The sequence below is a fragment of the Anas acuta genome, chromosome 11 (assembly GCF_963932015.1).
Source record: "Anas acuta chromosome 11, bAnaAcu1.1, whole genome shotgun sequence".
Taxonomy (NCBI): domain Eukaryota; kingdom Metazoa; phylum Chordata; class Aves; order Anseriformes; family Anatidae; genus Anas; species Anas acuta.
In genome coordinates this window covers 17817629-17830978 of record NC_088989.1, presented here as the reverse complement: position 1 = coordinate 17830978, position 13350 = coordinate 17817629, and the positions used below count along the sequence as shown (strand labels likewise).

The 13350-nt window shown below is 35.3% G+C and overlaps 1 protein-coding gene and 1 long non-coding RNA gene across 5 annotated transcripts in view; both read right to left on the bottom strand.

Annotated features, from left to right (window-relative positions):
- Nucleotides 1–3872: 3872 nt before the first annotated feature.
- LOC137862577 (uncharacterized) lies at nucleotides 3873–7471 on the bottom strand. Of its 2 annotated transcripts, XR_011100409.1 has the most exons (4): nucleotides 7195–7471; nucleotides 6064–6170; nucleotides 5179–5262; nucleotides 3873–4055 (listed from the first exon to the last, which is right to left on the bottom strand). It is a non-coding gene; the product is annotated as an uncharacterized lncRNA (long non-coding RNA). The 2 variants fall into 2 exon arrangements; XR_011100408.1 differs by lacking the exon at nucleotides 3873–4055 and having other exon boundaries at nucleotides 4287–5262; nucleotides 7195–7450.
- Nucleotides 7472–11502: 4031 nt separating this feature from the next.
- SYN2 (synapsin II) overlaps nucleotides 11503–13350 on the bottom strand; it is a 176876-nt gene continuing 175028 nt past the window's right edge. For all 3 annotated transcript variants that reach the window (XM_068694897.1, XM_068694898.1, XM_068694896.1), the window contains one exon: nucleotides 11503–12403. In XM_068694897.1, coding sequence (XP_068550998.1) covers nucleotides 12268–12403 — 136 coding nt within the window. In that variant the 3' untranslated portion in view covers nucleotides 11503–12267. The remainder of the gene's footprint in view (nucleotides 12404–13350) is intronic.

Genomic DNA, 13350 nt, shown 5'->3' with positions numbered 1-13350 from the left:
TTGGGCAGAAAGGAGGCTTCTAATTTTTGAATCAACATGTTTTCCTCCTCCTGAGCTTTGAAATTTTTACTGGTATCTTCACCAGTAAAATATTTCTTCCATTAAGAATATACCCTGTGAAATGCTGATACACACAAAACAAAAAAACAAAACAAAACAAAACAAAACACCACCCATGCTTCCATTTGTTTAAAATGGAAATGTCCTTGTGCTAGGCAGCAATTTTGCAACTTTATGGCCTTCTCTGGCTTCAGTCATTCTGATAGTACACACCTGACTTGCTTATCAACCAAGGCTAAAAATAAATGTAGTTGGCCTGTAAATGTCGACTCTTTTTGTTGTGGGTTTTGTTAACAGAGGATGCTTACTGTAGCAGCAGACTGGGTGCCAATATTTCACATAGAAAACCAGTCTTCTCAAAGCTCAGTCTGTTCCAAGAAATGACCAACTCCTACAAAAACGACATAAATTAGTTTAATTATTGTAAAACAACTTTCAGCACTGTTGCAGCAAGATCAACTAAATAAGCAGAAAATCCCTTAGCCTTCTTTGTGTGTCAGGAACTAAGTAATTGGGGGGGGGTGATCAGTCACACTGTTAAATTACTTTCAATGCTGATTCAAAAGGGCATGTTGCTGAAAACCACAGTTGGCATTGAGATGCTTTTCTAGATTAGATGATGGATTGTATTTTAGAACCGTATTGTGCAAACTGTACACAAAAGTTAGTCTTGACTTCATCATTATTTCATCGCCTATTTCAGACTTATTAAACTTGATGCAGAGGAAATGGCAGACTTCAAAAAATGTTTTTTAAACTTCCTTTCAAACTTCATGAATATAACCTAGAAAATGCATAGTCTTATATCAGGAGAAAAAACAGACTTTCTGGAACACTGTATAATATTTGACAATGATTGATTGATTTAAATATATGTTCTTTTTCTTGACTGTGTCTATTTTAACCCCACATGTTTGTAATTGTTAGGGATCTTTTCAGGCTCCTTTTCTAAGAATAAGGCTAACTGGAGATGTAGCTTTTAGATTTTTCCAGTTCTTTGAGACCACTTTTTAGGCACAGTAGAGCCTAAAGGAAGTGCTGGGTCTGTCATTGTCTGATGATGAAATTTAGTTAGTTTAGGTCTCATGATATCTTGTTTAAACATCTTGTTAAAGTATGCAGAGATTGTAATTGCTTCCTGCCAGTGGTCAAGGAAGTGATTTGAATATTAGAGAGCAGGGACAGAATAGAAAGTAAGGTGTGGTGGTCTGAGCTTGTCAGAGGGTGCTGCAGTTGTATGAGCAGAGCAGAAGTGTAGATAAAAGGCTATATACAAGTGTAAACTGCCTGCAATTGGATGTTAACTCTAGTCCTCAGTGATAGCAGCAGAAGTACTCAAAATAATCAGCAGTATTCTCCAGGAACAGCTATAGAGTTGCCTGGTTCTAACTGAGACTGACTGATTCAGTGCAGACTAAAATCAAATATCCAGGTAAATTTACTCAGCATTCACAAGTCTTGCTGGCAATTTTTGACTTTGTTGACTTGCACAGTTATAATTCTGTTTTCAGAAGAAACTCCTGCCAAATTAACTTTAACTTGGGCTGCCTTAATTTCATGCAAACTCATTGCTTACAGGGAAGAAAAGAGCACAAGAAACATCCTGCTGAGTCAAACCAACAGCTATATAGTTCACTCACTATTCAATCTCTGACTGTTGGCAGTATGAAGGATAATAAGAAAATGCTATACTATATGGTTAATTGCATTTTGATGATCATGGTACTTTGATATAATACCCAAAATATAGAGCAATGGTTAATGAGAATTTCTTGAGATGTTCTATTTTTTTCTTTGAATTTGTATAGAATGGACAAAATTATGGATTGAGGGCTAAAATCACAGAAGAAAGGACTAATTAATCACCAGAATTACCAGGAATGTTTGCTCACACAATTAACTTTTAATTCCAAATTAGAATTTCCTGTGCCATGAGTTGTACAAACTTGCAGAAATGATCTGGTAACTTACTATGGGAGAGCTGCAGAGCTGTTGAAACAAACCTTTTCCTTCTACTACTGCAAAGAAAGGATATATGCTAGTATTAGTGAATTCTGTATGGGTTTTATACTATTCTGAATAAAGGCTGTCAAGTTAGTCCACTGAGAAATCTAACATCCTCCTGTTGCCTGTTTCATGGCATTTTAAGAGAAAGTATCAACGAAGGCTCACCATCTTCCAACCGGAAAGAAAATGGAAACACATTCTTCTGAGATGCTGAGTCATTCTGACACGCTGAGCCAAAAGCTGATGCAATTCTTCTTTTATCACCGGAAGATCTCTTTGGTAATCACAGACACACCTCTGATTTCAATAGCTTTAGTAAAGGACTGTTGATTCCTCAGACCTAACCCAGTGTGTACAAATCACATTTCTGTTTTCTAGTCTCAATCTCTAAGAATAATGTTGTAAAACTTGAGAGCCTTTAAAGGACAAAATTCTAAGGAAATTTTAGTCTTTTACCATGGTGGTGGCTTACACAAAGAGATCCAGAAAGAAAGTACTTTTAAAATAAAGAATATTATTAACATGTTTTTATGTGTATGTGTATCTCATTCTCAATACTAGTCAGAAGTCTTCGTTGTGTGCCATTTGACACAGAATCTGTTTTTAATTGTAGCAGAAATTATATGAGCTTTAACTTAAATGCAAACCCTATAAAATAAATTCTTCATAAATAAAACTGTCTTCAGTGTTTTCAATCACTTCTACAATACCATACATAACTTTGAATAGTATCTTTCCACTATTATTACCAAGCAATTTCTCTTTGTGACTAATTTAAAGTTAAAACAAGGACTACCAGTTCTGTTTCATTTTTTCTGTGATCAGTTTGATTAAGGAGAGACAATACTATCCTAGGGATGTTAAGCTTTACCTGGTAACAATTGTAATAAAATTTTTTACTAACTTCTGCAACAGAGTAAGCCCAGTGTTCCCAAAACATTAAGCTGCCTATAACATTAACTGAAGTATTACAGGCCATTTTCAAGACAGTTGAGAGAAACGGGAGATCAATGTATAGCTTATTTTGCTGTTATATCTCCACTTTAAGAAGTAATTGATATTCCTTCTTCCACACCCTTCTGCCATAATTATGTAAAGAATCTGGATTATGCTTCCTACTTGATTTAACTGTTTTATAATAAGTCACAAGCATACCTTGCCTACTTGATGATATTCCTTTAAGGTTGTGCCAGTCTTTCCATTATTAAATCATGTTTAGTGTTATATACTGGTTGCTTAAAAAAATTCATTTCAAGCTTGGACTTGCTATGTATTCTCAGCTAGCCATATGTGTGAGGGAGAACAAAAAGCATCAGTATCATTTAACAACTTCACACATTATTTTTCAGTTTAATGGAAAATTTGACTTTAAAAAAAGTGAAAAAAATATAACACAGGCTTCAATTTGGTAGTGGGGAGAATAGGCGTAAAAATAAAGAATAACTGCATTTTGTCTATGTGGCCTCTGTGATGCCCTGTGTATTTTCCCCCCCTACCCCACGTCATAAATCTGATCCATTTGTAGAAAATTTGCTTTTGGTTTGAACATGAAGCTGGCAACTTCCAAAAAGGAAGACTTGTGTGCAGACAGTAGGAAGGATTGTAAGTTTTAGGTATAGTTCGTATATATAGATAGGTCCAGCAGTCTTAGTTACTCCATTCTGCTACTATTCTGTCTTGTTAGTTTTCCTGAAGTTCTGAATTAGATGAGAACTGAAAATACCGGTGGGTCTTTTTTTAAACTTTTTAGTTACATATATTTATATATATTCCATATCCACTAGAAACGCAGACTTTCCAAATCAATATTACTGACCAATCAGTCCAGATAAATTCTTAGTAAGGAAAATTATCTGCTTTGTTCAACAAGGTAGATATTTTTAATAACCAAATTAGAGTTTCAGGGGATGAAATATGATCTCTTATGGAACACTGCATAAAAAGAGTTCCTAGCACTTGAACCTCTTCAAAGTTTCACGTGTGACATCCTGAAAGTCAAAAAGAAATGTTGATTTGAAACACAAACCTCAAGGAAATACACTGTAATATCTGAAAGAGTGACTCTAAGGATGGTAAAGTCTCCTCTTTCTGGCTTTATCCTGAAGAACAAGGGCCCTAGTAGCTTTATGCAGCATATCTATTTCCCAGTATGCTTCTGCTGACTCTGGTAACATATGTATTTACGTCTTTCAGTCTAAAAAGTGATCCGGTCTATAATCTTTCGTGAACATAACCATACTTTATTCTCTATTTTTCAGAACAGATAAATGAATTCAGTCTTTTCATTCATTCTGATTTTACTATCTGCTATTAGCAAAGAGAACTCAGACCACTTAAGATAAGCCTCCAAATTTTTGTTTGTTTGTTTTTAACCTATTTTAGGCTTTTGCTGTAGTCAGAGAGATGTAAGCTATTAAATTCCTCCTAATGCCTCTTTGGAAGGTTCATTTATGATATCTGTAAGTCTGATGTTGTGAACACCCCCTCACACCCAAGCTCTCAATTATAAATGCATCCTGTGCTAACATCTAATACTATGTGGAATTGCCAAGTGGTCTCATATCCAAATACTTACTAGGCTGGGGACTGCTTAATCTCCGAGATCAGTGAGACTTATTCTGATGTGGCTATAGGCTCTAGACAGTTAAATTTGCAGAAATCCACTGAAGGCAGTTTGCTTTTCAGAAGTCGCTGAGGGCGTAATTTGGCTTTTTGCAGTTTGAGGGTGGGCTGTTTAACGTGAACAAGTTCCAGCTTGTTCAATTATAATTTAACAATGTATTTTCCCCATACTTTGTGTGTTCCTCCCAAGAGATGCTTGCATCTCCTTGATGCATGAAAGGATACCTGTATTTAATGTACATATTAAGTAAGTCTGTAAAGTAAATTCTCACATAATTTTACATTTAAAAGTACTATTTGAGGTGTGTATGTGTGTATATATATAATTGTTAGATGCATGTATAGAAATAAAACAGTCTTTGCTCTTCCCTTTTGTACCTCCTCAAGACATGTAATCTACAAAGCAGGAGAATTGCATGATAAAATGTGCCAGAGTGGAATGCATAATTATTCCAGAGGAGGGTAAGTCAGTTCAGAACTTGTACTAACATTCTTAAGGGCAGCAGGAGTCTTCTTGCCATGAAATTACATCAGCTCTGTATGGCTCAGAGTCAATGCACATGCTTTCCCTTTCTAGTAAAAAGAGAAAAAAAAAAAAAAAAAAGGTGTGAAAAATGCTAATGTCTTTAAAAATGTACTGTAGAACAAAGCTGAGTAAATGAATATATATTATAGAGTGGTGGTCACCTCTCAGTGAACTAGAATTTAAGGGTAGAAGAGATTGATACATTGTAATTTTAAAACAATCATTTCAGTTTTCAATAGATTAAGTCATGACTTGCAAACAGAAAAAAACATCTAAATAAGAAAAAGAATGCTTCCTTGATCCCAGTTCAGAGACATTCCCATAACAGGTGGGGCAGAGGCCTTTAAATTACAGGCCTCTTCCATATACCCAAATTTGTTACAATTCCATCAAGCAATGAGAAAAGACTTCTTTACAGTAAATAGCAGTGGATGTGGCTAGCAACACCCATTTTCAAGATTGCTAAAAGATAAATAGCTGGTTGGGATTCTGTAGTAAGTGTCTGAGGTGGACTCTGTTCTATATGGAAACACTACCAGTTTCCTAGGAGTCTTAAGATGAATCATACAGCACACATTGCTAATTAATATATTTAAATTGTCACCAAGACAAACAGCCAACTAATGCAGTTCAGCACTGATTTACAGTCTGATTTACTGTCATTTCTATGTAGCAATTAGGTCTGGTTCAGCTGGTGGATGGAGACAACTAATCTCCTTTTCCCCATGAGGAGACTGGAGGAAGGGAGAATTTCCTACTTTTTAAGCTATAATGTCTCACACTTACAAATGTTTGGTGGATCTACCATGCAGGACAGATCTTACATGGAGAGTAAACTGATACGGCACCTTGGCAGTAGAATTAATCTGTGGCCTGGTTCTATTGGCAGTCTCTTAAGTAGCACGCCACATTTCACACGAAGCCAGTGGAATATGTAGTCCCAAGCTCTGCATGACTGAAAAAACACATGGGGATAAACATGCCTAGAGATATATTCATTCTCAGAACACTATTATTATTGCAAAGAAAGAAAAATGTGCAAAACAGCAAAGATAATAGGAGTTTGGCTTGAACTAGCCAGAACTGTGAAGGACTCAGTGATAGCAAATGTAGTCGGGATAGTAATCTACTTGTTAAGGGGCCTATCTGTAAGATTTGCATAATCATCAGTTTGAGACTCGTACACGGTATCCCCAGTTAGAGCACACTTATCAAGTGAGGCATTAGTGTATGGCATTCTGCAAATACTTAGTGAAAGGATGCATTCCCTTTTTGCTAAAGCTCCTCATAACTTTAAGGGGAGCAGCACATTATGTGAAGATGCGAGATGTTCCTATTTTATTACAGTGGGTAGGAATGAGATAAATATATTATTGCATTGATATCTCCTTCTGATTAACTGAGAAGCATTTGCCCAATAGCTCCAGTTCCCTCAAACAAAGCTTCAGGAGAGTTAGGTGGCAGAATTATGTGAAGTACCTGATGGATGAGGGAAAAATAGCATTAACTTTTCCTTAGGAGTAGAACTACTGAAAGTCTGACTCCACAGACCATGTTTATTCTTTTGGTGATCATCTTCACTGTTATGAATTACAGGAAAATCAAAAACACACTTTAGGTTTTGCTACAGCCTCAGAAGGGAACATGGCATACTAATGAAGTACAGCTCTCATTAATTTTAGTTTCATGTGTCTAACGTACTGTCTAATGTTTCTTCATAACTTCAGTAATCCTGTAACTAATGGAAGAGATTTATCTGTATAATTTTAAGACCCTGTACTAGATTATCTCTGGAAAAAATGCTCATTACTCAAATATTTGTAACAGACTTTTGATAAGTAGCTCCCAAATTAGAAAATGGCTAGCTGCTTGCCTGTATGCACTACTGGTTTTGTTTGTTTGTTTTTTCTTGTCTCTCATCTGGATAGAAAAAAGTTCTTTTGTACTGCCTGTCCACATACTTTTAAAATCTACGTTACCTTTTACCAGAGCTTCTCTCTTAGTTAAGAAAGTAAGTGAAGATCAGTCAGCTTTCCATCTTCTATTACTTTCTCCATCTGTCTTCACAGTGTTAGGAAGCATAGAGCAGCAGCAGAAGACGAAAACAATTCAAAGATTTGCCCTTAAAAATTCAGATACTCTACAGAGCTTATAAATCCTTATAGTAAATTTGGCTGATTGCAATTGTGAGAAGAACAGGCATATGTGAATGAAATAGGAATGGTTAGGAGGAAGAGTAAATGCTAACAAATACCACATGTGAGGAGTTAAGCTCCCAGTTAATCCCTTCTCAGTCTTGTCGATTGATCTTGCATTTTACTTATTTTCTGTTACCATCACTTGTACAAAGCAGAGATTTAGCCATAAAGCCAGGTATCTTCTCCCAGTACAGTGCATATCTTGTACTGGAAAACTTAGCTGTCATGTAACATAAAGTACATTATTTTTTAAATACCACATCCACCCTTGGATGTTTTGAGTATTGCCACTACTAACATAAGTCAAAACTCCAGTCCTAGTGAAAACAAAAACAAAAACAAACTAACAAACAAAAAAAAAAAGAAAAGAGAGAAAAAAAGAGAGAGAGAGAGACTTTTTTTTTTAATTGGATTTTTTTTCTAACTCTTAGTAACATGATCTGCGGGAAAAAAAAATTAAAATGAAACAAACAAACAAACAAACAAACAAACATGTCTTTTTTACTCCTGGCCTATCTTAAAGTTTAACAGGGGGAAAGTCTTTCTGTTGTTCTTCTTGTCTCATTTTAAGTTTAAAGAACTCACTTGATGCACTAGACATTTTTTTTTTGTTTGTTTTTCTTAATTTTATTTGCATTTGTTCTTAAATTAATTTTTGAGGTGCAAGAATGTAACTACAGATGTCCCAATCAATGCTTCACAAACGTTAATATAAACTATTATCTTGAGGTGCAACATGCTTCCTTAGAAAATGAGGAGGAATTAGAGGAAATGAGGAAAACGTGATTTTGCAAATTTGGTTGCTTATTTGCAGAACTGACCATGCATTTGGAAAACTAATTTTAGCTACCTATTTTGAAACATCTCACACAGGATTTTAAAATCATCTAGAAAGAAGAAAGAAAAAAAAAAGTTTGTTTAGAAATACATGTCTAATAAAAAGCATTTCCATATTGGAGACGTATTCTCACTCTGAACTTAATTTCATTTGTGCTGGCATTCGTGACAATTTAGATAATCTTTCTTAAACTCCTCTGAGTCATTCACTTCTAGTTATTTTTGGTATGGAAAGATAAACTCTATTAGTGATCAAATTTTTCAAATGATTACAGCACTGGCTTGCTAGACGGCTTTGTTTAGTCAGGGGAGAAGAAAGGCAGAGCTCAGTTAAGGTGGCTCTTACCCCACACCTGAATGATTACACAGCGTGACATAGCTGAGTAGCCAGATTTAAGGGGAATCCCTGTCCCAAACACAGGCAAATAGTGCCATTTTAAATCAAACTATATATCCTGCCTGGCCTCCAAGTGCCATTTTAGAATAGCCCAGGTCTCCCACAAATCCTGTATCATATCTGTATCATATCCAGCCCCTGCGTGGCTATCTCGGTTACTAAATAGGTGTCATGACTGGCAGTCTGAAAAGGCATTAGGTAGCTCTGTTGGATATATTCAGCATCTTACCCAACCTCACTGGAAGCTGTTGTTGATGGACAACTTGCTGAGATATTTATTTATAGTATTCAGCAAAATACTGGCAACAACCATGTCAACGCATAGACAATATACAATGACTTTTTCAGTTTTGTAAATAGCAGTTTCATTGTATGTGATCTGTTCTTTGAGACAACATTGGCTCAGCGAAGTGACTTTGTTCTTGCAGAGGAGGAAGTATACAAAGTACACGCAATATTTACAAAGTACATTAGTACTATTTGACTATTTTTTATTGGAGAGTTAGTGGTGGTTTCAAACCTAGTTTAGTCTCTTCATCCATAATTACAATCTCTTGAAATCTGTTTCAATCCTTTGAATTGGCTGCAGGCCTAATGGTCAAAAAATGACTCCATCTCAATCTTAAGACTAAGCTTGATAAATATCTCTATAGAATTCATATTATATCGATTTGTAAGTGAAAGATGAATAAAAGGATGGAGTACTGTGCATAGTGACCTATAGCATCATAATCTGTATCTCCATAGAAAAGGTGCATATGAAGTACAGACCTCGGGTACCTAGGCTAATGTTCAGAAAGCTGAACCACAGACACTCCGATTATTTCTGTGTAACCACTTATGCAAACCTAGATAGCATTGTATTGGATGACTGGGTATTTAGAGCTTGCACATGAATTTAAAGTACAATTTATTTAATGAAGTCAGACAAAACGGACAATAAATATTTGAATAGACTTTTCATAAAAATTCTTTTTCTGATGAGTATTTTGGAGATGTTCTATAGATTGCTTAAAAATGTCTTAACCATGAAACAGTGCATAAGAAACACAAGCATGCATCAGCTTGAATGTGACACGCTTTAGCACGCTTGGAGGTATAAAGAAGTTTTGGCATTGTGGAGAGGCAATGTGTTATGTACATTGTGTGGGAGGATACACCATGCAGATTTGATTGCATCATCTTGCTCTCTTTTTTCTTTTCTTTTATTTTCTTTTCTTTCTTTTTTTTGTTCCAGATGGTAAAACAAAGACTGTAGTGAAACCCGTTTTCTCCCAGGAAGAGGTGGGAGGGAATTTTATATGAGCAAGAAACTTTGCCTCAAGTCGAAATCTGGGGCCTGGACTAATGAACTACCCGTAATTCATATTGTACTAAATACTGCTGAAACTAGGCATGTACTAATCATGAACCATGCCAAACTATGCATAATTACTATGCCTTCTCTGTAGCAGTAATTAATTTGCGTTAGCAACTTTGATTAATCTTTCTAATCTAGAAGTAAAGTGCTTCTCAGACATGAAAGGCTATATAACTACTCAGGGTTGTTATTGCAGCCCAGTGAACAGTGTTTCAATGCAGTGGGGGGCAGGAAGGGGACAAAATTAAAAACAAATCCATTTGCTTGTATGAATTTATCAATTAATAGAAACTGCTAATAGTTCTGGTGTACTCTTTTGCCACAGAATTCATGGTCTAAACTATAGACTTGTGTACACGGTGCATTTTTTCCAGGGGGAAAAAAAAAAAAAGAGAGAGAGAGAGAGAGAGAAAGAATTGTCTTTAATTTTGTAAGGGGGCTTCTCTGAGGGCCGTTCCACAAATTTGGGGGTTATGTGCCAAACGCAGAGACTGATATTCCATCCTACAGAGAGCAGTGCTATGCATTTATAGTCTGTAATGTTGTGCTGCAGTCTTGACCCTAGATTCATTTTAGTCTTAATCTGGAGGAAAGCATTATTCTGGGCAACTGCAAAATTGAGTCAGTCCTCACTATCAATCCAAAAAGCATATCAGTTGTGTTGCCTGTGATTTAGACATGCCTGCTTTTCAGGAAATATATATGCTAAGATCATCAACTTAGACCATGTTGACAGAGAGTTATCAGATACTAATGTACGAACTTAATTCTGACATCACTGGAGGTGAAACTTTCCATGCTTCATTGCCAACCTCTTGGCCTAAGCCAGACTCTTCATCCAAAGGAATCCAAAACTGCTGAAAGGACGTATGCCTTCAAAGGGTTATTGTGATTTACCTATACTTCATAAACTAACACTTGTGTATGTGTTAGTACAGAAAGTACAATGTCTGAGACAAATAGATGACTTTCTACAAACCCACTACAAATTCCATAGGGTTTAAATGTAAACTTGTGCTGCTCGCTTTCTCCCTTGAATATGCTAATAGAGCACTTATTTTCTCTTGTTTCTCCTGCTAGCACTCTTTCCTAGCAAGGAATACTGCTGCATATAATTCATGATAGGCAGAATGGCATAGTTTTCATTTGAAAAGGGATAGTCTAGAGATTACTAATCAACTTCACTTTCATTTAGATAATAAAAAATATATGCTGCTATTACCCCAAAGTCTGAGATCAATTCTGTTTTCACAAGTTATTTATAAAATACATGACTTATTAGAAAATATATAGAATTTTCTATAATTTTCTATATTTTATATAGAAAATATAAATGTGTTTCCTAAAAGGTATATTTTTGATGCCCATCTAAAAGGGAATTATTTCTGATAGTCTATTTTCTCCAGTTGTGTCTTATGTCCAATATTTTATAATCACAAAGGTACCCTTTTGATATCAGTTAAAATAAACAATACATACTGGTGTTGAAACAAGCTTTGTCAAAGACATTTTTTAAATCAGGCTGGGACTTTACATTTATTAGAAGGTGTTCACAAAAATAAGGGTAACATCATGCATATTCTTTGCAACTAAAACCAGTTATGGTTACAATTTGGAAATAAATTTAAATAGACACAGAGATACAGTAGTACATATATACTCTACTTAGGACATTAATTTGTGTACTGATAACTGTCAGCAATACATCAGAAGTCTACAATCAGCTGATGGAAAGATTGTATAAGGAAGAAGAAACTGCTTCACCTTCTCACACTATTTATGCAGCTTGACAAGAACGTCAGTGTGAATTGCCTCCTAAATTTGAGAGGCAAGAACAAACCAAGACTATACTCCTGCAGTACAAAACATTTACGCACAAAATACACATGCATTGCAATGCATTGGAAATGGGTAAAGTAAGAAGAAACCCATAACTCAATGCTTTATTAACACAGTTCTACAAAGGAGTCTCAAATAGGATTATATAGTTCAGTCACAGTAAGGCCACAATATTACAATGGATAAGGACCACAGAATTCGGCATTCTGTGTTAGTAATAGAACTCTTCTTTCTTTACCTCTATACATGTTCCTGAATGGAATCTCAACAAAGTCCTTCTTCTGGTTTTGTGTAAGTTTAACATATTGCTTAATACAACAGTTAGCACAGGAGATAAGGATACTGTCACAGGGAAAACAAAACCTATGTAACATTCACGGAGTTTTTAGACTATATGCTATGTGCGTTTAGATGAAGCAGGCTAATCAGAAAAAAGACTAGCAAAAGATTTCCTCAAGTTTCGAATGGTTTCAGCTTTTGCTTCGTCTTCATTCACAGATGATCGGAAGAAGGACGATTCTGTGAAACTGAAGGCATTTGTCAAAGACTGCGACTTGCTGCAAGACAAAAATATAACAAGTTTTGTATGGTCGTATTGTCTATCAACTTCCATCCACAAATAATGCATATAAATTATGAGAAAAGGAAAAATGTCCATGAGATGTAGACAGTTTCCATGTGAACAAAATGGATATTCAATAAAGTTAGACGTAGCATACAGAGCTGCTGCAATACAGCATGTTCTTTCTGTAGTTTGATTTGCAAAGTAGGATAATCTTTTTGTTAGAAGATAAACTGCCTTTCTACAGATCTGAAACAGGTCTAGTAAATTGGATGAAAGAAATCAGAACTTAAGGAAAAACTGGGCCTGTCTTAATCCAAATCACTACCCAACACAGGATGACGAATAATTGTGTTCCTGAAGTCTGCAAAAAAATATATGCATACAGAAAAATCAGGTATATCAACAAGAGTTTGAAGAATGAATCCTAAAGTTGTAATGTACTCCACTGCTGTGTTAGATATATTTCATCCTCAGAAATATAATGACACTATTCCTATTTCAAAAAATTCCCCAAATTGGGTATCATTTTGCTTGCCTGTAAGCATTTAGTCTAGTAATCCTATTCTGTTTTTAGTGCTATTATGTAATCATGGTTTAAGTCTCTGTAAGCATGAATAAAGTAATGTACAAGAAGGGAAATGTCTGAAGTTTAAAACTAACTCAGGTAAAATAACATTTAAAAGGTAGGCTTGAATTTAAATAGAAAACATTAATGAGTTATAATCTTTTTATGAAGACATCCATGCATTAGTAAAACTAGTTAACTGATTTCATTTTTATCTCAGTACAATAATAGGATTTCAGTTTTGGCTACAGTAAAACTGAAACACTTTCCTTATTCAGGTTGTTTTATACTATCCATGGCTTGCAACTTCTCTGCCTCTGAACTAATAATGTACAGCAAACAGTGCTACAGGCGTTTTAGGTTTTTCATAAATT